At 40.6% G+C, this 26,893-nt stretch overlaps 1 protein-coding gene and 1 pseudogene across 5 annotated transcripts in view; both read left to right on the top strand.

Moving 5' to 3' along the window:
- The window catches only part of ENTREP2 (endosomal transmembrane epsin interactor 2), a 466,535-nt gene that overhangs the window by 339,616 nt on the left and 100,026 nt on the right, over positions 1 to 26,893 (top strand). For all 5 annotated transcript variants that reach the window (XM_071067214.1, XM_071067213.1, XM_071067212.1 and 2 more), the window contains exon 3: positions 2,966 to 3,076. In XM_071067214.1, coding sequence (XP_070923315.1) covers positions 2,978 to 3,076 — 99 coding nt within the window. In that variant the 5' untranslated portion in view covers positions 2,966 to 2,977. The remainder of the gene's footprint in view (positions 1 to 2,965; positions 3,077 to 26,893) is intronic.
- LOC105497510 (DDB1- and CUL4-associated factor 6 pseudogene) lies at positions 22,641 to 25,277 on the top strand (annotated as a pseudogene).

The raw sequence follows: 26,893 nt of genomic DNA, 5'->3' as shown, positions 1-26,893 counted from the left end.
CACCCAGTTAGTGAGCACAGTAGGTGGTGTTTCAGCTCTTCCCCTCAACCCCCGGTTGGAGTCCTTAGTGCCTGTTGTCCCCATCTTTGTGTCTGTGTGTCCCCAAAGTTTAGCTCCCTCCCTGTAAGTGAGAATATACAGTATTTGGTTAGACTCTGTATCAAATGTGTTTAAGTTCTTGGCTCACAATGGCTCAAACTCACTCCCCTCTCCAGTAAACAGACAAAACAGTATTTCATGATACTGTTAATTTTGGAGGATGCTAGGGAACCAGCTTTTTTTTTTTTTTTTTTTTTTTTTGAGATGGAGTCTCACTCTGCTGCCCAGGCTGAAGATCTCAGCTGGCTGCAACCTCTGCCTCCCGGGTTCAAGCAATTCTCCTGCCTTAGTTTCCTGAGTAGATGGGATTACAGGCACGCAGCACCATGTCCGGCTAATTTATGTATTTTTAGTAGAGACGGACTTTCACCATGTTGGTCAGGCTGGTCTCAAACTCCTGACCTCATGATCCACCCGCCTTGACCTCCTAAAGTGCTGGGATTACAGGCATAATCCACTGTGCCCAGCCAGGAATCAGCTTTTTAAAAAAATAGACATGTGTCAAAGACTATGTCTAACTCATTATTTAATGAGGAAATCAGTAAGAAGTTACAAGCAGTTGAAAGGCTAATTCAAACACTGCACACATATAAGCAATCAGGAATGCTGAAATAAATTTACAAATAAATATAAAAGTGGTCAATATCAGTGGGGCAATAATCAGTTACATGCTACCAGACAAAATTCCTTTACATTTGTATCGTCAAGAATCATTTGCACTGCTATCAGTTTTATACGACTATCAGTTGATGAACTATCAGTTGTATGCAGAGTTTTGAAATAGCAAAAAGACATTGTAAGGCAGAAATAACCCTGAAGGGTGCATTAGACAGGATATCCAGTGACTTTTTTTTGCTCTTTAACAAGTTTTAATGCCACTCTCCCTGCCTCTTGATCATATTAATCTTAAAGGTTACTCTCCATCACAAAAAGGGTCTTTCTTCATTAGATTTGGCCTAATTATTTACATAGATGCAGAAAGAGTGCTAATTAACCATATAGACTTCGTTGAGTTTATTTTGCAGTTTAAAATTATTTTAAAACCTGGAAAATGAACAGAAAGAGTCGAGTATATATCCTGCTTTTCCTATATGAACTATACCTCAGGGTAACAAAACAGTTGATGAATAAAAGTCTCTGTCTCTATATGTATTCTTATTCATAAAGAAAAGATGACAGAGTGAGACTAGCACTATTTTGGAAACCCTAATAAATTAATTAGTCTAAGTCATCATTAAAAATGGCCGCTAACATCAGAAAAAGAGAGAAAATATTGGCCAGGCGCGGTGGCTCATGCCTGTAATCCCAGCACTTTGAGAGGCCGAGGAGGGCAGATCACGAGGTCAAGATATCGAGACTGTCCTGGTCAACATGGTGAAACCCTGTCTTTACTAAAAATACAAAAATTACCAGGGTGTGGTTGTGCACCCCTGTAGTACCAGCTACTCAGGAGGCTGAGGCAAGAGAATTGCTCGAACCCGGGAGGCAGAGGTTGCAGTGAGCCGAGATTGTGCCACTGCACTCCAGTGACAGAGTGAGACTCCATCGAAAAAAAAAAAAGAAAAAGAAAAAAAAAAAGAGAGAGAGACAATATTTGCCTTTTATTGATCTGAATTTGGCCAAACCTCCATATTTAATCACCAAATTACAAGAAATACAGAGGCTAGAGAAACGTTAAATGATAGAGGTCTACAATCAGAAAGTTTAGGCTGTAAGAAACTCTATAGGACAAATGAACTGGTTTCTTCAGTAAATTTCACAGAGGGAAAAGTGAATGGGAAACCCACAGACTGTCAAAGATTCCTAACAGCCAGTTGTACCACATGGACCTGCTTTCTATCCTGTGTAGCCTGATTCAAAGTGTGAAAAAACTTAGACAATTAGGGAAATGTGAACGCAATATCTGATGATATTAAGGAATTTTTTTTTTTTTTTTTTTTTTTTTTTTTGAGACGGAGTCTTGCTCTGTCGCCCAGGCTGGAGTGCGGTGGCGCCATCTCGGCTCACTGCAAGCTCTGCCTTCCGGGTTCACGCCATTCTCCTGCCTCAGCCTCCTGAGTAGCTGGGACTACAGGCGCCCGCCACCACGCCGGCTTTTTTGTATTTTTAGTAGAGACGGGGTTTCACCCTGTTAGCCAGGATGGTCTCGATCTCCTGACCTTGTGATCCGCCCACCTCGGCCTCCCAGAGTGCTGGGATTACAGGCGTGAGCCACCGCGCCCGGCAGGAATTTTTATTTATTACAGATATGATGATTATTTTGGCTCTGTTTTCAGAAAGCTTCTCAATTCCTTTAGAAATATTAAGGGTAAAATTTTATCATGCCTGGTATTGGTTGCGAAATAATCCAGATGGTAGGGGCCATAAATGAAGCGCGGTTGGCTGTAAGTGGATTAATTATTGATGTTGGGTGGTGGGCACATGTGACTTCATTATACTGTTTTCTTTGGTTTTGCATGTGTATGAAATTTTCTGTAATAAAAATTAAAACAAACCTAAAGGCCTTCTAATAAGTATACTTCTTTCACTTGATTTTCTTTAATAATGTATAACTTGTTACTCTTAAGAGTATATAATGTACAGTCTTTCAAGTTTAACTCCTTAAATATTTTATCATAATAGGTTTTAAACAAAACCATGGTAGCTTGCTATGGCTTCCTACAGATCTTACTTTTTCTATTTCGGGTCATATGAATTTGGAAGTTTGAGAAATAACCTACCACTTTCCTTTAAAACACATACATGTTATTCATGTAATTATGTGATCAACGGTTGTATAATAAATGAAAGCTGTCGTAAAGCCATGTCATTTTTCCTTTGAGCCTCTCCAAGTGAATAATCAATTTCTTGTTTGGTTTGTTTCCAGATAACCTTTTTCATGCTGCTTTCTGCAGTGTGTGTAATGCTGAATTTGGCTGGTTCAATTCTCTCTTGTCAGAATGCTCAGCTAGTCAACTCCCTAGAAGGCTGCCAGTTGGTAAGTAATGAAATGCAAACCCTTTCATAAAGGTCATAGGATTTGATTTTGCATGAGAGCAATTTTAAAAATAATTTTATTGTATTCTTAGGTTCTCATGTACACTTTCAATTCATTCTGATATTTTCTAGTTTAAGGTATTTAGGTTAATCTGATTTATTTCTATAAATTAGATAGCAATTTGCTTATTGATTTATAAGTAGTACAATTACAAGTTGTTCTACTTGTAAATCAGCTACTAATAGTATATTTTTAAGGATCACAATGTGGTGCTATTTTGGAATAAGTATCCTTAGTAACTATTATATTTTAGCATTTGTGGCATTGATTCTTATTTGTATTGAATTTTTAAAAATCAATTTGCAAGTCAATTTGAAGTGCTGATGTACATATTATGCTGGATGACAAATATATCAAAACAATATAGTTCTCAATTAAAAATAATTTTCTTTCAGATCCAGGAAAATTGTAGACACTGTGCTATGTACATTGTAGAATAGAGGTATTCAATCTTATGGCTTCCCTGGGCCACGTTATAAGAAGAATTGTCTTGGGCCACACATAAAATACAGTAAAACTAGCGATAGCTGATGAGCTTAAAAAAAAAAAAAGTCACCAAAAAAACTCATAATGTTTTAAGAAAGTTGACGAATTTGTGTTGGGCCACATTTAGAAAATTGTAGACAGTGTGCTGTGTACATTGTAGAACAGAGGTGTTCAGTCTTTTGGCTTCCTTGGGCCACGTTAGAAGAATTGTCTTGGGCCACATATAAAATACACTCATACTAGCGATAGCTGACTAGCTAAAAAAAATAAGTCAAAAAAATCTCATAGTGTTTTAAGAAGGTTTACGAATTTGTGTTGGGCCTCGTTCAAAGCTGCCTGGGCTGCGTGCAGCCTGGTGGGCCACAGGAGCTTGTTGTAGAAGATCAACAACTTGTTTGTTGGGTAGAACTATCATTTCAAGATAACGTAGCTCATGGTGCTGTAATATGTACATCTGGCTGTGACAAAAATTGCAGTGTGTTTGGTTGCATTCTGGTATGAATATACTTAAACTCCCGATAGGACTGTGCCTCCTGGGTGTGGGAACATGGGCCTTTGTTTCTTTGTCTCGGAAGCAACAGCAGGCTACCTTTCAGAGCCACGTCCCTCCACACTTGCCCTCTGCCTGCTCTACCTGTGGCTGTGATTCCGAGAAGTGATTGCTGAATAACCAGAAGCTTTTCTGCTGTGGGACCATGCCTGCTTGGCTTGGGACCATGTGGTTTGGATTCCCAGGGCAGCCACTGGGAAGCCTGCTGCTCTCTGCATTCTTATCTACGAAAGCCAGCAGGACCAGTGTCAGTTGGCACAGTTTCAATGCTGAAGTGCCCACTGAGTTACAAAAATGGATTGTTGGAGCTCCATCTTGTTATTGTCTGTTGAATGTGGCCTAGAGAACATTGATCGGATTTCATCCTTATATCATGTACACAGAAGTATTCCTGGTATGGTGTAGACCCCCTTATGATTGACAGTTGGCACAACCTGGATCCCCATCTCCATCAGAAAGGATAACTCGCCATCTTGTATACATGACTTGGCCAGCCTCTTTATTCCTCAATACTACGTGCCATGAGTATAGCAAAATCTGGTGACCTACGAGGAACTGGCCATTTTTTTCTTGGACTCTCATTTTCCAATGCAGGGCCCTGTGTGGGGTAGACAGAGTGATTGGCTGAAGGGAAACCACAGTGCCTGCAGGTCCACACCAAAAAGAAAGCCCACACCCAGTGTGCAGGCTTGAAGGGCTGACCCCTCCTGGTATTAATCTCAGACCCTGTTTCCCCACATCACAGACTGCATGGAAGGATAGGAAAGGGAGATTTGGTCTCCTCTATTTCTTACCGCTTTCTCTACCTCCACAGATACATAAAAAGAACATCACATACCACAGATGTGTACTCTCACATACATCTGTTTGGTTGATGGTACCACGAAATCATCAATATTTACCTCACTTTAGAGCTTGATCCTAGGTGTCTCTCTGCCTTGGCTCATACACGGCCAGAAATCTCAGAGCTACAAACCAGTGTGTTCACTTGCTTGGGGGCAATGCATGCAGTACAAACAGTACTGGATTTGAAGTCAGCAATCCAGGATCAAAACCATGCTTCACCACCTCCTGGTTATGTGACTTAGGACAAGAAACCCTCTCTCTCAGCCTTGCTTCCCTTTCCTGTTGATATGGTTTGGATCTGTGTCCCTGCCCAAATCTCATGTTCAGTTGTAATCCCCAGTGTTGGAGGTGGAGACTGCTGGGAGGTGATTGGATCATGGAGGCAGATCTCATGAGTGGTTAGCACCATCCCTCGGTGCTACCCTCATGATAGTGAGGGAATGAGTTCTCACGAGAACTGATTGTTTAAAAGTATGTGGCACCTCCCTTCGTTGCTTTCTCTCTTGCTCCTGCTCTGGCCAGGTGACTTTCTGGCTCCCCCTTCGCCTTCCACCATGATCGTAAGTTTCCTGAAACCTCCTCAGAAGTTAAGCAGATGCTGGCATCATGCTTCCTGTACAGCCTGCATGAGCCACTTAAACCTCTTTATAAATTATCCAGTCTCAAATATTTCATTCTAGCAATGCGAGAATGGACTAATCCTTGTTTGGTGTGGACATGACCTACCCTGAGTTCTTCATAGAATATTGCAAAACCGATGCAACACGTAAAAAGTATACCCCTTTCATATAATAAAAATTATACATTTACTATAGAAATTCAAAAAACGAAACACTTCATAATCCTACCACCCAGTTGGTTATGTCCTTCCAGTCTTTTCTGTGCATAATGTGTGTGTATATGGATGTATGTGTATGCATGTATGTATACATATATATTTAATGTATTTAAATGTGCTATCTCCTTCATGCTGCTTTGTGATTTCTTTTTTAACTGATCACATTGTCCTATGTTTTATTTATTTATGTTTTGAGATGAAGTCTTGCTCTGTTGCCCAGGCTAGAGTGCAGTGGCGCTATCTCAGCTCACTGCAACCTCTGCCTCCCAGGTTCAAGTGATTCTTCTGCCTCAGCCTCTGAAGTAGCTGGGACTACAGGCATGGGCCACCAATGCTCAGCTAACTTTTGTATTTTTAGTAGAGACAAGGTTTCACTATGTTGGCCAGACTGGTCTCAAACTCCTGACCTCAGGTGATCCGCCTGCCTTGGCCTCCCAAATTGTTGGGATTACAAGTGTGAGCCACCACGCCCGGCCTGTTCCATGTTTTAAAATATTCTACAATTTTATTGGTAGTGACTTCTCTATATGTATGAATATAACATTGTTTAACCAGATCTCTGCTTTTTGTAATTAGAGAGATGACCATCATTCTTATACAAATTAAAACCTTTTTACAGCTCCTAAAAGTAGATATATATGATAAAAATGAATGTATCTTTAGAGTATTTGATGCATATTGACATACTGCCTTTTAGGAAAGTTTACCCATTTATATTCCCAATATATGAGAATGCTCTTCTTCCTATGCCTTTGCCAGCACTGAAAGTTGTTATTCTTTTTAACCCATGCTCATTTGAAAGATACAAGATGACTTCATTATTTAATTTGAATTTCTTTGAATACTAGTAAGATTAAACTTTTTATTCATTTATAACTGCATATACATAAGCTCATATATATTTATACATATATGTAAGTATGTCACATATTTATGTTTATGCACCATTTATATTTTATTTTCTTCTGTGTTTTGTCTGTATGTATTCTGTACTCAGTTTTAGATTTAAATATTTATCTTAATGATTTATTAGAGCTTTTTATATATTATGGCTTTGAATCCTTTGACTTATATTGGGCAAATATATTCCCTGGATTGTCATTTGCCTTTTAATTTTTGTCAGAAAAATAGAAAACATTTTAATTTTTATGTATTCAAATTTACCAATATTTCTCTTTGTAATCTTACCTTAGAATCATGCTTAAAAAGATTTTCTCCTTTCCAAGATTATGCTACCCCAATAACTTCCTGGTTATGGTGTGCTTTTTTTTTTATAGTTAACTCTTTAGTATTTTGCAATCTACTTGATGAATTGGACTTTTTCTCTCCAAATAGTTTAGTAGTTTTCCTGAAACCATTTTCTGAATACTCTAATATTTCCCTGCTGATTTGAAATGTCACCCAAACCATTAAGGGTCATTGGCAGCAAGTTACAATTACTAAGAAAGCCACAGGCCGTTTATTGTGAGGATAGTGGGGACTATTGAATCACCAAGGAGGCTAGACATCCGGCTTGGAAACTGGCTGGTTCTAAGGAAGCTTCTTCTGTTCACTTAGAAGTCTGACTCAGACTGGGGCCTACAGCGGGAACCCTGAACTTACCAGGCTACAGTTCTGCAGGAGTGGATAATTCCTGTGGTTCTTAACCTCTGGGTCTGTTTGCTTTAGAGTCAAAGACCTGGGAGGAAGTGTTTAATTGGACACAGCAGGATGATAATTTGCCTAACTGTCCTACCAGACTGAATTCAGTCACACATGGGCTACTTTTTTTTTTTTTTTACAGACATAGGCTACTGACAGGGGATTCAAGATGTAATACCCGAAACAAAGTTAGCTGCTGTTAAGCAGGGTTGGGGGAGGAGGGAAGCTGGACATGTATGCTGGGTGGTGAAGAAACAACCAACATCAACTCTTTTTTTTTAAATTATTATTATACTTTAAGTTCTGGCCGGGCGCGGTGGCTCAAGCCTGTAATCCCAGCACTTTGGGAGGCCGAGGCGGGTGGATCACGAGGTCAGGAGATCGAGACTATCCTGGCTAACATGGTGAAACCCCGTCTCTACTAAAAATACAAAAAACTAGCCGGGCGTGGTGGCGGGCGCCTGTAGTCCCAGCTACTTGGGAGGCTGAGGCGGGAGAATGGCGTGAACCCGGGAGGCGGAGCTTGCAGTGAGCCGAGATCACGCCACTGCACTCCAGCCTGGGAGACACAGCGAGACTCCGTCTCAAAAAAAAAAAAAAAAAAAAAAAAAAAAGTTCTAGGGTACATGTGCACAACGTGCAGATTTGTTACATATGTATACATGTGCCATGTTGGTGTGCTGCACCCATTAACTCGTCATTTACATCATGTATCTCTCCTAATGCTGTCCCTCCCCCCTCCCTGCTCTCCACTCCCCACAATAGGCCCCGGTGTGTGATGTTCCCCTTCCTGTGTCCAAGTGATCTCATTGTTCAATTCCCACTTATGAGTAAGAACATGCAGTGTTTGGTTTTCTGTTCTTGTGATAGTTTGCTGAGAATGATGGTTTCCAGCTACATCCATGTCCCTACAAAGGACACGAACTCATCCTTTTTTATGGCTGCATAGTATTCCATGGTGTATATGTGCCACATTTTCTTAATCCAGTCTGTCACTGATGGACATTTGGGTTGATTCCAAGTCTTTGCTATTGTGAATAGTGCTCCAATAAACATACGTGTGCATGTGTCTTTATAGCAGCATGATTTATAATCCTTTGGGTATATCCCCAGTAATGGGATGGCTGGGTCATATGGTATTTCTAGCTCTTGATCCTTGAGGAATCGCCACACTGTTTTCCACAATGGTTGAACTAGTTTACGCTCCCACCAGCAGTGTAAAAGTGTTCCTATTTCTCCACATCCTCTCCAGCACCTGTTGTATCCTGACTTTTTAATGATTGCCATTCTAATTGGCGTGAGATGGTATCTCATTGTGGTTTTCATTTGCATTTCTCTGATGGCGAGTAATGATGAGCATTTTTTCATGCGTTTGTTGGCTGTATGAATGTCTTCTTTTGAGAAATGTCTGTTCATATCCTTTGCCCACTTTTTGATGGGGTTGTTTTTTTTTTCTTGTAAATTTGAGTTCTTTGTAGGTTCTGGATATTAGCCCTTTATCAGATGAGTAGATTGCAAAAATTTTCTCCCATTCTGTAGGTTGCCTGTTCACTCTGATGGTAGTTTCTTTTGCTGTGCAGAAGCTCTTTAGTTTAATTAGATCCCATTTGTCAATTTTGGCTTTTGTTGCCGTTGCTTTTGGTGTTTTAGACATGAAGTCCTTGCCCATGCCTATGTCCTGAATGGTATTACCTAGGTTTTCTTCTAGGATTTTTATGGTTTTAGGTCTAACATTTAAGCCTCTAATCCATCTTGAATTAATTTTCATAGAAGTAGTAAGGAAAGGATCCAGTTTCAGCTTTCTACTTATGGCTAGCCAATTTTCCCAGCACCATTTATTAAATAGGGAATCCTTTTCCCATTTCTTGTTTTTGTCAGGTTTGTCAAAGATCAGATGGCTGTAGATGTGTGGTATTATTTCTGATGGCTCTGTTCTGTTCCATTGGTCTATATCTCTGTTTTGGTACCAGTACCATGCTGTTTTGGTTACTGTAGCCTTGTAGTATAGTTTGAAGTCAGGTAGCGTGATGCCTCCAGCCTGTTCTTTTGGCTTAGGATTGTCTTGGCAATGCGGGGTCTTTTTTGGTTCCATATGAACTTTAAAGCAGTTTTTTCCAATTCTGTGAAGAAAGTCATTGGTAGCTTAATGGTGATGGCATTGAATCTATAAATTACGTTGGGCAGTATGGCCATTTTCACATATTGATTTTCCTATCCATGAGCATGGTATGTTCTTCCATTTGTTTGTGTCCTCTTTTATTTCACTGAGCAGTGGTTTGTAGTTCTCCTTGAAGAGGTCCTTTACATCCCTTGTAAGTTGGATTCCTAGGTATTTTATTCTCTTTGAAGCTATTGTGAATGGGAGTTCATTCATGATTTGGCTCTCTGTTACTGGTGTATAAGAATGCTTGTGATTTTTGCACATTGATTTTGTGTCCTGAGACTTTGCTGAAGTTGCTTATCAGCTTAAGGAGATTTTGGGCTGAGACCATGGGGTTTTCTAAATATACAATCATGTCATCTGCAAACAGGGACAATTTGACATCTTCTTTTCCTAACTGAATACCCTTTATTTCTTTCTCTTGCCTGATTGCCTTAGCCAGAACTTCCAACACTGTGTTGAATAAGAGTGATGAGAGAGGGCATCCCTGTCTTGTGCCAGTTTTCAAAGGGAATGCTTCCAGTTTTTGCCCATTCAATATGATATTGACTGTGGGTTTGTCATAAATAGCTCTTATTATTTTGAGATACGTTCCATCACTACCGAATTTATTGAGAGTTTTTAGCATGATGGATGAATTTTGTCAAAGGCCTTTTCTGCATCTATTGAAATAATCATGTGGTTTTTGTCTTTGGTTCTGTTTATATGCTGGATTACATTTATTGATATGTGTATGTTGAACCAGCCTTGCATACCAGGGATGAAGCCCACTTGATCATGGAGGATAAGCTTTTTGATGTGCTGCTGGATTCACTTTGCCAGTATTTTATTGAGGATTTTTACGTTGATGTTCATCAGGGATATTGGTCTAAAATTCTCTTTTTCTGTTGTTTCTCTGCCAGGCTTTGGTATCAGGATGATGTTGGCCTCATAAAATGAGTTAGGGAGGATTCCCCCTTTTTCTATTGATTGGAATAGTTTCAGAAGGAATGGTACCAGCTCCTCCTTGTACCTCTGGTAGAATTCGGCTGTGAATCCGTCTGGTCTTGGACATTTTTTGGTTGGTAGGCTATTAATTATTGCCTCAATTTCTTTTCTTTTTTTTTTGCGACGGAGTCTCGCTCTGTCGACCAGGCTGGAGTGCAGTGTCTGGATCTCAGCTCACTGCAAGCTCCGCCTCCTGGGTTTACGCCATTCTCCTGCCTCAGCCTCCTGAGTAGCTGGGACTATAGGTGCCCGTCACCTCGTCCGCCTAGTTTTTTGTATTTTTTAGTAGAGATGGGGTTGCCTCAGTTTCAGAGTCTGCTATTGATCTATTTAGGGATTCAACTTCTTCCTGGTTTAGTCTTGGGAGACTGTAAGTGTCCAGGAAATTATCCATTTCTTCTAGGTTTTCTAGTTTATTTGCATAGAGGTGTTTATAGTATTCTCTGATGATAGTACCATTGTATGCACACATGTACACACAGATAGTAATGTCCATTGGTCTATTTCTGGACTTTTTATTCATATTCATTCAACATTCATATGTCTGTTTATTCATATCCCAGAAGAATACCACGTGAATTACCTTGACTTTATAATCTATTTTTATACATGGTAGGACAAGTTCTACCCCTAACCCCATCCCAGACTTTTTTTTTTGAGACGGAGTCTCACTCTGTCACCCAGGCTGGAGTGCAATGGTGCTATCTTGGCTCACTGCAAGCTCCGCTTCCTAGGTTCACAACATTATCCTGCCTCAGCCTCCTGAGTAACTGGGACTACAGGTGCCTGCCACCACGCCTGGCTAATTTTTTATATTTTTAGTAGAGACGGAGTTTCACCATGTTAGCCAGGATGGTCTCGATCTCCTGACCTCGTGATCCACCTGCCTCAGCCTCCCACAGACTTTTAATCTATTTCTTTAAAATGTTCTCGCCTGGTTTTAAATGTTTAGTCTTCTAGATGCACTTTGATTTTCTTTTGCCAAGACTTGGATAGAACGGATTTGAGATTTGAATTGGCATCATATTAAATTTGTAGATTACTTTGAGGGAAAATTAAAACATCTAAACAATACCATGTCTTTCCATTCCAGAACATACAGTGTGTGCTTTGGTTTATCCAAATTCTTTCCAACTTCTTTGCTCCAGTTTTTGTTTTCCTTTAGGATACCTGGTACATTTCCATATGTTTGTGTGGTGATTGTGTGTTTTCCTCTGCGTAATTTAAGATTAGCTAGTGTTCTCTGCATAAAAATGATATCTAAACTAGATCAATCTTTTATTCTGGGCTCCTAGCTCTTCCCCTTCCTGCTAACAGGGTTTTTTGTTTTTTGTTTTTGTTTTTGTTTTTTGGTGCCTTTCCAGTCATCATCTGTGCATATTTTTGTTTATGGATTTTTTTTTTTTTACACACATGGGCTACTCACGTGGATTTTGTTAGTCAACCATGTAGCCTGGTGACATTTTCACATCAGCACATGGAGGTCTTCTCTGCTGTTAAACAGAGAGTAGCAGATAATTCCACTGGATGGATGTGTGGTAATTCATGTAACCACCCCTTAATGAAGGATAAGTTTAACATGTTTCTAGTCTTGTGCTAAAATGAACATGGCAAATAAATTTTTTTTTTTTTTTTTGAGACAGAATTCTCTGTTGTTTCCCAGGCTGGAGTACAATGGCGTAATCTTGGCTCACTGCAACCTTCATCTCCTGGGTTCAAGCGATTCTCCTGCCCCAGCCTCCTGAGTAGCTGGGATTACAGGTGCCCGCCACCATGCCCAGCTAATTTTTTTTTTTTTTTGTATTTTTAGTAGAGATGGAGTTTCACTATGTTGGCCAGGCTGGTCTCAAACTCCTGACCTCAGGCGATCTGCCTGCCTCGGCCTCCCAAAGTGTTGGGATTACAGGTGTGAGCCACCACACCTGGCCTTTTTTTTTTTTCTGTTGCTTAGGCTGGAGTGCAGTGGTGCCATCACAGGTCACTGCAGCCTCAACCTCCCTGGGCTCAGGTGATCCACCACAGACTCCCAAGTAGCTGGGACTACAGGCACGTGCCACCACACCCAGCTAACTTTTTTTGTACTTTTTGTAGAGAGTTTCACCATGTTGGCCAGGCTGGTCTCAAACTCCTGAACTCAAGCTATTTACCTGCCTTGGCCTCCCAAAGTTCTGAGATTACAGGCATAAGCCCGTGGGCCCGATTGAATAGTATTCTTTGTACATATTCATTACTCAGCAGATACTGAGTGGCTATTGCTGCCACTTGGGGAACTGGCCTAGGTGCTGAGGGTGGAGCAGTGAACAAGGAAGGAATGCAAACAGATCTAGAGAAAAAAATCACTAAGACCGTCCCTGCAGTCAGAGCATGAGTGCACTTTAAACTCAGAATCTTATTCCTAAATTGCTGTCCAAACGTGAGGCACCCTTTCACACCCTTGCCAGCGGTCTGAGCCTGTGCCTGATTACCCAGATCCAAACTTGTGTGTTGTCAGAATTGTTTTTGTCTTCACCAATCCGGCAAAGTTGTACAATTTTATGTAATTTACATTTCTTTAATTAAAAGTGAGGTTGAGCATCTTTATGTTTGTTTATAAGTTGCTTATATTTATCTCTTAACTGCCACTTCACCTTTGTTACCTATTTTACTGTTACATTGTTGTTTTTATAATTTATATATATATATATATATATATATATATATATATATATATGTACTTATGTTAAGGAAACTGGCCATTGTTATATTGGTTGCAAATATATATTTTTTAATAGTTTGTTATGCATCTTTTGACTTTTTGAATGGCATTCGTTGTGTGGGTATTTTCTGTGCTCACATTGGTTGTATTCATTTACATATTTTAACCCTTTTGTTTGCTGGGTTATGTGTTTTTCCTAGAAAAGCCTTTCCCACTCCAAGATTATAAATAATGTTCTACTATCCCCTCAGTATTTTAGGGTTTTATTTTTTAAATATTTATGTGTTTTATCAATCTAGGATTTATTTTGTTTTAAATGTTAATATACTTTTATAGTTTTCTAAAATATACATATGAACTTCCCATGTTTCAAATTTAGTCCTAGGTATTGTAAGTCTTTTCTTGCTCTGATGGATGCCTGTTTTAATTATTATTTTATACTGAAGAGGCTTCTCGCCGCATGTAAGACTTTTCGCAGTTTTTTATTACTTGCATCGACCTGTACAAGCAGTTGAATGTACGCCTGAATCTTTGATCCCATAGTTTGTCAGAGGAAATGATTATATTTTCTTCTGCTTTCCAGTATCTGTACGTCTTGTTTTGTTGTTCTGTGTAGTTGCTGTGGCAAAAACTGTTAAAATAACATTGGATAATGATGTTTCGTTAAAGTAACATTAGATGATGGTGTTTCATCACCCACCTCTTGCTCCTGAGTTTAATGAGAAGCTCTTAGTGACCCACCACCAAGCGTACTGCTGAGAGACGGTTTCTATTAGCAAATCTCCCCATTTGCTGAGCTTCGTAGAAGGACACAGGACAGCAGACCCAACAGGGACAGCATCTTCACATCACTGGGAGGTCCCATAGCTCCATTTCCCTCTCACCCACATGCAGTGTTCACTGCCTGCGTGGGGGAGACTCTCACTGAGAAGCCACAGTTCACTTTTCCATCAGCTGTTTTTACAATGCTTTTGTCTTCACGGAGGCCCAAGGCCTGCAGGCCACCACACTGCTTCCCCGATCCAGGCATCCTCCCCAGCACAGGAGATGGCCACAGCCTTCCATATCCATCTCAACACTGCAGTGTCCGAGAAGAGGAAGCAGTGACATGAGAGGACAGAACTTTTGGGTCATTTTTCCAGGCACACATGCGTCAGCCCAGACCCGATGTTACCCTTCACTCACATCAAGGATTTACAGGGAAAAGGGTTGACTAACACTGGAATTTTTTAATACCCTTGTTTTATTCCTGGCTTTCACAGGATTGCTCCTAATGGGTTACCATTTAGAGTAATGTCTGCCGTCAGCTTCTCCCTTTATTAGTGGGAGGTATTCGCTTCCTTCCTGGCTTTCTAAGATTTTTTTTTTAATCAAGATGCATGTAAATTTTATCACCATCCTTTTAACATCTGTGAAGATGATCATATGGCTTTCCTCCTTTAGTTTATTAATGTAGTGATTTGCATTAATGGATTTCCTAACGCAGAATCACTTTGCATTGCAGAAGTAGGCAATGGTCCTGGTGCTTTGAAGGTATATATTAGGCTGCATTCACTTTGTTAATATATTATTTAAGAATTTTGCATCAAAATTAAGAAATGAGATAACCTACAGTTTACCTTGAGGTGCCCTCTTTGTCCAATTTCATCTTAGAATTATGCATACTTTAAAATGAAAGTGGAAGAATTTGATTTGACTTATGCTCTGAAACAGTTTATATAACCTGGGAATTATCTAGGTTTATTTTAATTTGGGGGAGGTAATTTGACTACTTTTAACATTTTTTCCCATGGTCATTATGTTATTCGTGTTTTCTTTCTTTTTGGGGATCATTTTTGTTAATATCTTTCTAACATTGTATATTTCATCTGGTTTTTCCAATTTATTGTTATAAAGCTACAGATAATATTCTTTTACGGTTTAAAAATAAACATTTAGCAAATCTTTAGAGATTCAAAGTAGATGAATGGTTGCCTAGAGCTGGGGGTCTTGGGAGGAAATGGGGAATTTGAGGAAAGGGTTTTTCATAAAACCCTTTTTTATTTTATTTCAATAAAATAAAAACTATGTATGTTTTTATTTTATTACCCCTTTCTACTTTCTTAATGCATATATTGTTACTTTTCCACCTTTTATAGTTGAGTAACAGTAATAATACTGTATAGATTGGCGTTATTAACACACTGTACTCTTGTGGACTGAGTTCCACTTGGTTTGTAATTTTCATTTTTGCTTTTCTCTTTAACCTGAATCATCGCTAAAACCGATGTTCTTAACTTTTTAGGTAGTTAGACTTTTTGGTTTTTTACTTTCCTTTTACTGTTAATTTCTAATTTCATTGCATGAGAGCATGTGGCCCCTAATTTCTACTTTTTACAATCCACTAAAATTTTCTGTAACTTTGTATAGGAATAGTTTTTAGATGTATTTTGTGGGTTTTTGTTAAATACAACAAAACATATATTTCCAGCTTGTTGGGATCAAAATGTATTCACATATTTGTGTGTCTGTGTGTGTGTTCGTGGAGAGAGAGCTTCTTACAACATAAGCTCAGCCATGTGCTTCCCACTGGACGCAGAGCGCTATCCAGCGTCCTCACCGTGGCCTGTGAGTGCCTGCTTTCATCTGGCCCCTCCAGCTTCACTAGCCTGCAGTGGAACCCCCGGGCGCCCCGTCCCTGCCTTGCCAGCTGTGCTGGAATCTCAGGGTCTTTCTACTTCAGGCTGCTCCTGCACGCTGCACCACCGCTGTTCTTCCTGCCAGCTGGTCTCTCTAGGTGGCTCCTTCTGGACCTGTAGATTCCAGAGTCAGTGGGACATCCATGGAAGGGCCTTCCCTCAGCCCTCTGTCCAAGGGGCTCCCCACCTCTGTGGTTCTGTGTCTGAGCATTCTGTCTCTTTGTCTCCAAGCCCTGACATTTCCCCATCATTCCCTACGTGGCAAAGCAGCACAAGGGAGAAGGCCGTGTCTGTGCTGCGCCTTGTCCCACATCCAGGGCCTGGCGCCATTCCTGAAGGGGAGCGCGTGAGTGAACCAGTGAGTGCCTCCCAACTGTTCCTGTCTGAAGAGCCCCTTAGGAAATTAAAAAGCCATTTTGGGATTTCAAACAAACATGCTGTTTCACTTAAATTAATTAGAAAAGAGCATTATTCATTTTCAAATGCCCCTTAGAATGCCTCATTATGTTTTAATTTGAGGCTCCATGTGCATTAAAATATGACAGCAACAAAACTTTCTTTAAAAAATGGATTTTTAAAAAATATATATGCTTTTTAATTTAAACAATTATTTTGGCCAGGTGCTCACGCCTGTAATCCTAGCACTTTGGGAGGCCAAGGCAGGCAGATCACTTGAGGTCAGGAGTTGGAGACCAGCCTGGCCAACATAGTGAAATCCCATCTCTACCAAAAAATATAAAAATTAAGTGGGAGTGGTGCCATGCACCAGTAATCCCAGCTACTTGAACTGGGGGCAAGGGGGCGCAGGGGGTACAGCAGAGGTTGCAGTGAGCCAAGATCGTGCCACTGCACTCCAGCCTGGGTGACAGAGTGAGAACATGTCTTCAAATAAGTAAATCATACAAATACAAATAAAACAATTTTTTAGAGACAAGGTCAAGGGTCTCACCTATTGCCCAGGCTAGAGTGCAGTGGTACAGTCATAGCTCACTGTAGCTTCATACTTCTGGGCTCAAGTGATCCTCCCACCTCACTCTCCCGAGCAGCTGGGACTACAGGTATGCACCACCACACCCAGCTGATTTTTAAATTTTTTGTAAGGGTGGTGGTGGTGGTCGGGGACGGGTCTCACTGTGTTGCACAGGCTAGCCTTGAACTCCTGGCCTCAACTGATCCTCCTGCCTTAGCCTCCCAAAACACTGGGAAATAAACTGATTTTTAATGACCCAATTATTTCAGTTCATTCTGCAGAAGTTTGGGATTTCCCATCATACTTTTCTTACTGTATTTTTAAATGAAAGCATAACAGAGGATGCTTTTAAAATGCAATTTAATGTAGTATAATGCATTTTATGGCTTGATGAATATTTGCTTTTAAATGAATAGACACTATTTTCCCTTTCTTTTAAAATATGAAATAAAATAGTAATAGATTCTCATTGTAAAAGATGCGAGAGATACACAAACTGGAGCAAAACAAAGTCTCCCTCCTCTCTCTGCCTCCTACTCCCTACCACACAGGCAATTGCTTGATGATGTATCCAGTTTTTATGTATGCACATATAGATTTATGTACCTGTGTGTGTACACATAGTCACACAACTTTGTAGTTTTATTTTTAAGCAAATATGCTTATACTGTATGCATTTGTCTGCAATGTTTTTCCTACTCAAAGTTCCATATCATACATTGCTGTATATCTAGGGGACTGCTTCATCTTTGAAAGGCAGCAGAGAGTACTTTACCCCTGCTGAGAAGCAGTTAGCCCATCCCCTCTGTTTTACTATTGCAGGCCTGACCTCAGTGAATTCTTTTTCTTCTGGTAAATTTAGATATTGTCAGGCACTAATTTCATTATAAAGAAAACAAACAAAATCTTCATTATGATAGTATTGAGTGAATTAAAGTATTTTTCCTACTTAGTATCGTCAAAGAAACTAGAGATTTGGGTGGAAAATTCCATTAAAGGTACATATTTAACACATTTTAATATATGTTTGGACATAAGCTTAAAATGTGCTCTTTGATATTTGTATACAAACCTAATACTGACTGCTGCCCGTTGACGATGATGATAAAATGGTCGCTAACTTTCCTGAGCCCTTGCTGTGTGCAGGGCGCTGCTTGAGCACACTCCATACGTTCATTCATTTACTTCTGACAGCTATGCCTGGGAGACAGCTAGGGAATCTGAGACCTTGGGAGTTAGGTAGCTCTTCCAAAGTCATGCAGCTGGCAGGTGCTGGCATGAGATTCCAACCTGCGCTGTTAGCCACTCGCAAGTCATTACATTCTGGCTTTACAGTGCATCTTAGTCTGTCGTGTGCTGCTATAGCAGAATACCACAGACTGGGTAATTTATTTTTCATATTTTGGAAGGCCGGGAAGTCCAACATTGAGGGGTCAGCATCTAGCCAGGGCCTTTTTGCTGCATTATCCCATGGCAGTAGGTGAAAGGTCAAGAGAGGGCCAAAGAAAGAGCAAGATGTTGAACACACAGCCAATCAGCATTAATACATTCCTGATGGTGGAGCCCTCCTGACCGAAGCACCTCCCATAGGCCCTGCCTCCCAATGCTGTTGCATTGAGGATTCAGTTTTCCTTTTCTTTCTTTCTCTCTTTCTTCCTGAGACGGAGTTTCGCTGTTGTTGCCCAGGCTGGAGTGCAATGGCGCGATCTCGGCTCACCGCAACCTCCGCCTCCTGGGTTCAAGCGATTCTCCCGCCTCAGCCTCTCAAGTAGCTGGGATTACAGGCATGCGCCACCAAACCCGGCTAATTTTTTTGTAGTTTTAGTAGAGACGGGGGTTTCTCCATGTTGGTCAGGATGGTCTCGAGCTCCTGACCTCAGGCGATTCGCCCGCCTCGGCCTCCCAAAGTGCTGGGATTACAGGCATGAGCCACCGCGCCCAGCCAAGGATTAAGTTTTCAACACATGCTTTATGGGGAGCTCTTCAAACGATAGCACAGAGGACTTTAACTCTAGAATTATACCAACAATTAAAAGAGAAGGAGAGCATGAGAAGCACCAGACAGTGGAGGGAAGGAATATATCTTATTTATTTTTGGGAAAAGTCATTCTTTGAATAATAAGAGAAACTGTCCCATACAGAGAATTTTAAGGAACGTAAAGCAGAGATTGTGTGTCACAACAAAGAGAGGCAAAACTAATGTGTAGTTTTGTATGAAGTGTGAGCGCTTCCTTGCTGGCCATGCCAAGCATGTAAACGGGAAAAGTATTTTTTCCTGTAAGTAAACAATAAAATGATTTCTGTTGTGCTTACCCATTATTACACCAGTGTTTTTCTGACCCTAAGTCCTTTTTAATTAGATTCATCACACTGCAGGGACAACATGATATATCCTTGTCAGCTGTGTATCCTTGAAAGCCTGGTTAGCCTTGATCCCAGCTGTGTCTGTGATCTGCACACTAATCAAATGTCTCTCTCGACTCGCTCCAGGCTTTGTGGATACACGTATTTACCTATGTCCCCTCAAATTAAAGAGGGGTGTCCCTGGGAGATCTGACACCTGGCTGAGGGTTTTGATGGAAACTGATTGCTGCCTTCTGCCTCCTTGTCTGTTTATGTTTCTGATTGGTGAACTTGACCTCAGCCTCTTCCCTGGTGTGTGTGCCTCAAGTATGATGCATGGTTTCCGGGAGGTGAAGGCCAGAATGCAGCCCTTTTTCTAAAAGTAATTAGCAAAGGACTTTTTATACAACCCAGGGGAACAGGTGTTAAAAAGAAATACAAGCATTTGGTGGCAAGGGAAGGAGGCATGATGAGTTTGGTTTTTGTAATTTTCACCTTATCCTTATTTCCAAGTCTGCCTGAGGCATGTGTAAGGGATTATGGTTCCCTCCCCTCGTGTGGCATCAGCATCTCCCGAAGCAGGAGTGTGCTGGAGCTGCCTTGTGTTGGCTTGAGAGAGTGGCTTATTAAAAGGTTAGTTTTTTTTCAAAAAACAAAACAATTTTATGTCTCTTTATTGACATGTAAGTCATTGATATGGTTTGGATGTATGTCCCCACCCGAATCTCATATTCAATTGTAATCCCCAGTGTTAGAGATGGGGCCTGGTGGGAGGTGGTTGGATCCTGGAGTGGTTTCTCATGGTTTAACACCATCCTTCTTGGAGCTGTCGTCGTGACAGTGAATTCTCATGAGATCTAGCTGTTTAAAAGTGTGTAGCACCTCCCTCCTCTCTGTCTGGCTCCTGCTCTGGCCCTGACAGTGAATTCTTATGAGATCTAGCTGTTTAAAAGTGTGTAGCACCTCCCTCCTCTCTGTCTGGCTCCTGCTCTGGCCGTGACAGTGAATTCTTATGAGATCTAGCTGTTTAAAAGTGTGTAGCACCTCCCTCCTCTCTGTCTAGCTCCTGCTCTGGCCGTGTAAGACATGCCTGCTTCCCTTCACCTTCTGCCATGATTGGAAGCTCCCTGAGGCCTCCCTGGAAGCAGATGCTGCCGTGCTTCCTGTATAGCCTGTGGAACTGTGAGCCAATTAAACCTCTTTTCTTTTCTTTTTTTTTTTTCTGAGATGGAGTCTCACTCTGTCACCCAGGCTGGAGTACAGTGGCGTGATCTCAGCTCACTGCAACCTTCCAGGTTCAGGCGATTCTCCTGCCTCAGCCTCCCAAGTAGCTGATACTACAGGCACGTGCCACCATGCCCGGCTAATTTTTTGTATTTTTTTAGTAGAGATGGGGTTTCACCGTGTTAGCCAGGATGGTCTCGATCTTCTGAGCTTGTGATCTGCCCGCCTTGGCCTCCCAAAGTGCTGGGATTACAGGCCTGAGCCACCGTGCCCAGCTCCAGAAGAATACAGTCATGTATCACATAATTCACCCATTTAAAGTGTACTATTCAGTGGTTTCTAATATATTCACTGATGTATGTAAACATCGTTGCAGTCAATTTCACCTTAAAAAGCAACCCTGTACTTTAGCTCTCACTCACCTTCCTTGCCCCCATCCCTGGGCTACCACTAGTCTACTTTCTGTCTTTATAAATTTCCTGTTCCGGACCTTCATATGAATGGAATCACATAATATGTAGTCTTTTATGACTGGCTTCTTTCTTAGCGTAATGTTTTCAAGGTTCATACATATTGCAGCATGTATCAGTACTTCATTCCTTTTTATGTCTGAGTAATATTCCATGGTACGGATTAACCACATTTTGTTTATCTTCTCATCCGTCAGTCGACATTTGGGTTGTTTCCACCTTTTGGCTATTATGAACTGTGCTGCTATAAACATTTATATACAAGGTTTTATGTGCACATGTTTTCGTTTATCTTGGGTATATCACTTTTAATGGCAAAAGCCACAATTACTTTTGCGTCAACCTAATACCTCGGAATAGACTTGCCAGGTTACTTGGTAACTCTAGTTGAATCATTTAAGAAAGTGCCAGACCATGTCCCAGAGCCGTTGGTTTTGTTTTGTTTTTTTTTTTTTCTTTTCTTGAGATGAAGTCTCACTCTGTTGCCCAGGCTGGAGTGCAGTGGCGCGATCTCGGCTCACTGCAACCTCTGCCTCCCAGGTTCAAGCAATTCTCTGCCTCAGCCTCCTGAGTAGCTGGTATTACAGGCACCCGCCACCACGCCCAGCTAATTTTTGTATTTTGGGTGGCCATAGGGTTTCACCATCTTGGCCAGGCTGGTCTTGAATCCCCGACCTTGTGATCAACCCACCTCGGCCTCCCAAAGTGCTGGGATTACAGGCATGAGCTAACACGCCCAGCTGCTCTTCTTTATCTCGTTTCCTGAGGCAGGAATTAGCTTACTGTTTTAAGAGCTTTCCTTGTTTCTTATGTAAGCATCTAGTGCTATAAATTTCCCTGTCAGTATTGCTTTAGCTGCACTCCACCTATTTTGATATGTTGTGTTTTGTGTACATTCAGTTCTCTTGATTTTTTCTTTGAGGCTTTCTCTTTGATCCATGAATTATTTAGAACTGTGATGTTTCATTTTAACATGTTTAGAGACTCTCTTTAAGGTAGCAAAGAAAAGCTAAGTTGTGGCCAGGACTTTCATGTTAAGGACAAGCAAGATGACAAGACAATAGATAGCAACCACACAGATATCTTACAGCAAAAAACGGTAAAAGAAGGAGTATACAAAATATCACAACCTGTAAACGGGACCAATCATTATTATAGTGCTTTTGGAAAACAGAAGCTTTCCTTATTATTTTAAATGTTCTATAATGATATCAAGACTACAGAACCATCTGTTTTATGACACTTTGAAAAGATTCAGCCGGGTGCGGTGGCTCAAGCCTGTAATCCCAGCACTTTGGGAGGCCGAGACGGGCGGATCACGAGGTCAGGAGATCGAGACCATCCTGGCTAACACGGTGAAACCCCGTCTCTACTAAAAAATACAAAAAACTAGCCGGGCGAGGTGGCTGGCGCCTGTAGTCCCAGCTACTCGGGAGGCTGAGGCAGGAGAATAGCGTAAACCCGGGAGGCGGAGCTTGCAGTGAGCTGAGATCCAGCCACTGCACTCCAGTCTGGGCGACAGAGCGAGACTCCGTCTCAAAAAAAAAAAAAAAAAAAAAAGAAAGAAAAGATTCACCGGTTAGGGTCTCCCCTGCCACCTGGCTCAGGCAGAGCCATGTCTCGGGGTGGCTCCTGCCCACACCTGTTGTGGGACATGAGGAAAAGGTCCCTCAGGCTGGAGGACCCGTCCCAGGTGTGGGGCCACTACCTGGGAAGAAGATAATTTATCCAAAGATTAAAACTTGAAGCAACCCTAAATTATGCATGATGGCTGTGTTAATACAGTCTTTTGGAATGACACTGGAGAATATATTTTATCTGGCTCAGATGACACCAGATTAGTAATTAGTAACCCCTACAGCAGAAAGGTTTTGACAGCAATCCGTTCAGGGCACCAAGCAAACATATTTAGTGCAAAGTTCTTACCTTGCACAAATGATAAACAGATTGTATCCTGCTCTGGAGATGGAGTAATATTTTATACCAGTGTTGAGCAAGGTGCAGAAACCAACAGACAATGCCAATTTACGTGCCACTATGGAACTACTTATGAGATTATGACTGTACCCAGTGACCCTTACACTTTTCTCTCTTGTGGTGAAGATGGAACTCTTAGGTGGTTTGATACACGCATCAAAACTAGCTGCACAAAAGAAGATTGTAAAGGTGATATTTTAAATAACTGTCCATGTGCTGCCACATCTGTTGCTATTTGCCCACCAATACCATATTACCTTGCTGTTGGTCATTCTTACAGCTCAGTACAAATATATGATTGGCAAGTGCTGGGCACAAGAGCTACAGGGAATTATGCAGGTCAAGGGACTATTGGAATGGTTGCCCGTTTTATTGCTTCCCATCTTAATAATAAGTCCTGCAGAGTGACATTTCTGTGTTACAGTGAAGATGGTCAAGAGATTCTTGTTAGTTACTCTTCAGAGTACATATATCTTTTTGACCCGAAAGATGATACAGCACAAGAACTTAAAACTCCTTCAGTGGAAGAGAGAACAGAAGAGTTACGACAACCACCAGTTAAGCGTTTGAGACTTTGTGGTGATTGGTCAGACACTGGACCCAGAGCAAGGCCTGAGAGTGAATGAGAATAAGATGGAGAGCAGAGTCGCATTGTGTAATGGATGCAGAGAATGTCTGATATGTTGTCAAGATGGTTCAAAGAAGCAAGTGAGGTTGCACAAAGCAATAGAGGACGAGGAAGATCTCGACTCAGAGGTGGAACAAGTCAATCAGATATTTCAGCTCTTCCTGCGGTCTCATCAAGTCCTGATTTGGAAGTAAGTGAAGCTGCAATGGAAGTAGATACTCCAGCTGAACAATTTCTTCAGCCTTCTGCTTCCTCTACAATGTCAGCTCAGGCTCATTCGATATCATCTCCCACGGAAAGCCCTCATTCTACTCCTTTGCTGTCTTCACCAGACAGTGAACAAAGGCAGTCTTTTGAGGCATCTGGACACCATACACATCATCAGTCTGATTCTTCTTCTTCTGTGGTTAATAGCTCAGATCCATGTCACTTGACGAGCAACAGGGTGCATGCAACAGGAGACGCGCTATGCCCATCCATCCATAGCTTTATTGCAATGCATAAACAAAGCGCTCTCACACCTTTCATAGCATTTCATTTTGATTATGGTCTTATAGTCAGTATTTTGTGGACTAAATTACAATAGGTGGTATTGTACACAAAAGGTCTTTTTGGCCTATGCAAATTATTTTCTCTGTAAGCTAATTTTTACCTTTGGCCCTTGATGCCAACTTTGAACTCTCTCCGTATAACAAAATTATAATGGATATAAGCTATATCCATTTTTTAAATTATAGATATCTGTCATTAAATTGTGTAGAATTGTGGGTGTGAGGTTAACACTACCTTATTGCTTATGTAGGATAAGTTATTTAAACACAGTAATATTCTGTATTACTAGATCGCCATAGTAATGATACTTGGTTTTATGTCTCACTTATATGATAGCCAAATTCCTGATAGCTTTAACTAAAGAGTACAGTTACAAACCCAGAGGTAAACTCAAAAGCTATCAATCAGTAGCTCCCACTTCCACTTGTACTTTTCAATGTGGGAAAGGTATTGAGTCAATCTCCAAGCCTTGAATAGAGCCTGATGAAATAAACAGGTTACTTATTTATCAAACTTTATTACTAGCAGATCAAATATAGCACAGAGAAGGATTAGTAGAGGAAGACATTCTGACATGAAGGGACATCTGAAAAGGTTGGAGATAGGAAGACTTCAAAAACGAAAAAGGCTATTTAGTGTTAGGGCAAATGGTTTACTATCTGAGAACCTCAGAATTTAATGAAGTATTTTAAATATATTGTGACAAAGTATGATAAGTAATCTTAGTTAAGTCTTTAAGAATAACTTAACACGATATTCACTTTCTCTATTTTAAAAAGCAGATAGCTGGACGTGGTGGCACACCACCTATAATCCCAGCTACTTGGGAAGCTGGGACAGGAGGATCGCTTGAGCCCAGAAGTTTGAGATCAGCCTGGTCAATATAGCAAGACCCTGTCCCTTAAAAAAAAATTAATTCACTGGGTGTGGTGGTGCATGCCTGTAGTCCCAGCTACTAAGGAGGCTGAGGCAGGAGGATTGCTTGAGCCCAGGAGTTCAAGGCTCCAGCGAGCTATGATTGTACCACTGTACTCCAGCGTGGGTGACAAAGAGAGACCCCCATCTCTTAAAAATTTTTTTTAAAAAAGGCAGATGATTGCCTTTATATATTTTACAAATGTTCCTTTCAAAAACATTTTTTTTAAAATTAGCACTAAAGCCATAAGATTTGGTTGGCTGAAAGTTTACATGTTAGATAACTCATATGTCAACAGTAATGCAGAAATTAAATATTGCCGTATTACTTATTTGGTGTGAAATAGATCTAATTTAAACTGATTTCTTAGAGAAATATTCAGAAACTAATTGTAAAATGAATTAGAAAACTTCCTTTGTGCTTCTGATCTTAAATTATTTCTTTTGGGGCCAGGCGTGGTGGCTAACACCTATAATCCCAGCACTTTTAGAGGCCGAGGTGGGCAGATCACCTGAGGTCAGGAGTTTGAGACCGGCCTGGCCAACATGGCGAAATCCCATCTCTACTAAAAACAAAATTTAGCTAGACGTGGTGGCCCACGTCTGTAATCCCAGCTACTCTGGAGGTTGAGGCAGGAGAATCCCTAGAACCTGGGAGGCGGAGGTTACTGTGAGCCAAGATTGTGCCACTGCACTCCAGCCTGGGCAGCAAAGTGAGACTCCGTCTCAAAAAAAAAAAAAAAAAAAGAAAAATTATTCCTCATGGACCTGAGATGAATTTCTGATCTTAAATTACTCTTTATGGACCTGAGTTGACCTGTATTGCTATAAGGTTTTCTATTCTTGAGAAAGAATGAATGAATTGGTAAATTAATTTGCAAACTAAGGAATTAAGCATGTTTTATTTTATATGTTTATTATAGAGGTATTAACAGTGAAGAACAATTATGTTTTGCCTTTAAGGCAAAACATAACTATAGCATACTATATTAGACTACTGTTTATAACTACTCTATAATTAAAGGGTCTTTTACTAAGGATACATGGATATAAATAATATATCACTATCAATCAGAGATTTTATAGCCAGATTTATATCCTAGTTAATCACATACAATTATTTTCATAGCATTATGTTGAATATTATATTCAATTTAAGTTGATACTTAATTTACATATGATATGGGATATGAGAGGAAGAGAAAAATTATGATTAAATCCCAGATTTTTTACATCAATGCCTGGGTAGGGTAAATGGTAAGGCCATTTACCAGGGTTGAGTAGCTTGGAAGTAGAAATCAGGTGGTTCTTTGTCTTTTTGGCTATGTAAAGTATGATATGCATTTTAGTCATGTGAGTAGAGATGCTCTGTAAGAAGTTAGTTTTGAGTGGCTTTGGCAGAAGCTGCCTCATAGGAGACTATCAGAAATGTAGCTTTGTAATAAGATCTCTGAGCAGAAATGTTCTGATGGTGGAAAATGTATCTAATTAATTAAATTCTGAGTTTTTACATACCTTTTTGTTCATCAGCATTTTAACTTTTAAAGTACCAGGAACTTCACATTGCAGGCTCACATTACCTAAAGATAACTTCTAAAAGTTAACAGAGACTGCCCACCACCATTTGTCTCTCCTAGACTAGTGGAATAATCCCTTTAGTAGTCTTCTCACATCCACTCAGGCTATAGTTTATTTTCTACCAGCAGCCAGAGTAAAACTTTAAGGTGTAACTATAACCATGTGATGTGATTCATCTGCCTAAAACTTTTTTTGTTGTTTTGTTTTTTGAGATGGAG

The sequence above is a fragment of the Macaca nemestrina genome, chromosome 7 (genome assembly GCF_043159975.1).
Source record: "Macaca nemestrina isolate mMacNem1 chromosome 7, mMacNem.hap1, whole genome shotgun sequence".
NCBI lineage: Eukaryota > Metazoa > Chordata > Mammalia > Primates > Cercopithecidae > Macaca > Macaca nemestrina.
The sequence above is the reverse complement of the archived record's forward strand: the minus strand, read 5'-3'. Positions and strand labels throughout refer to the sequence as shown.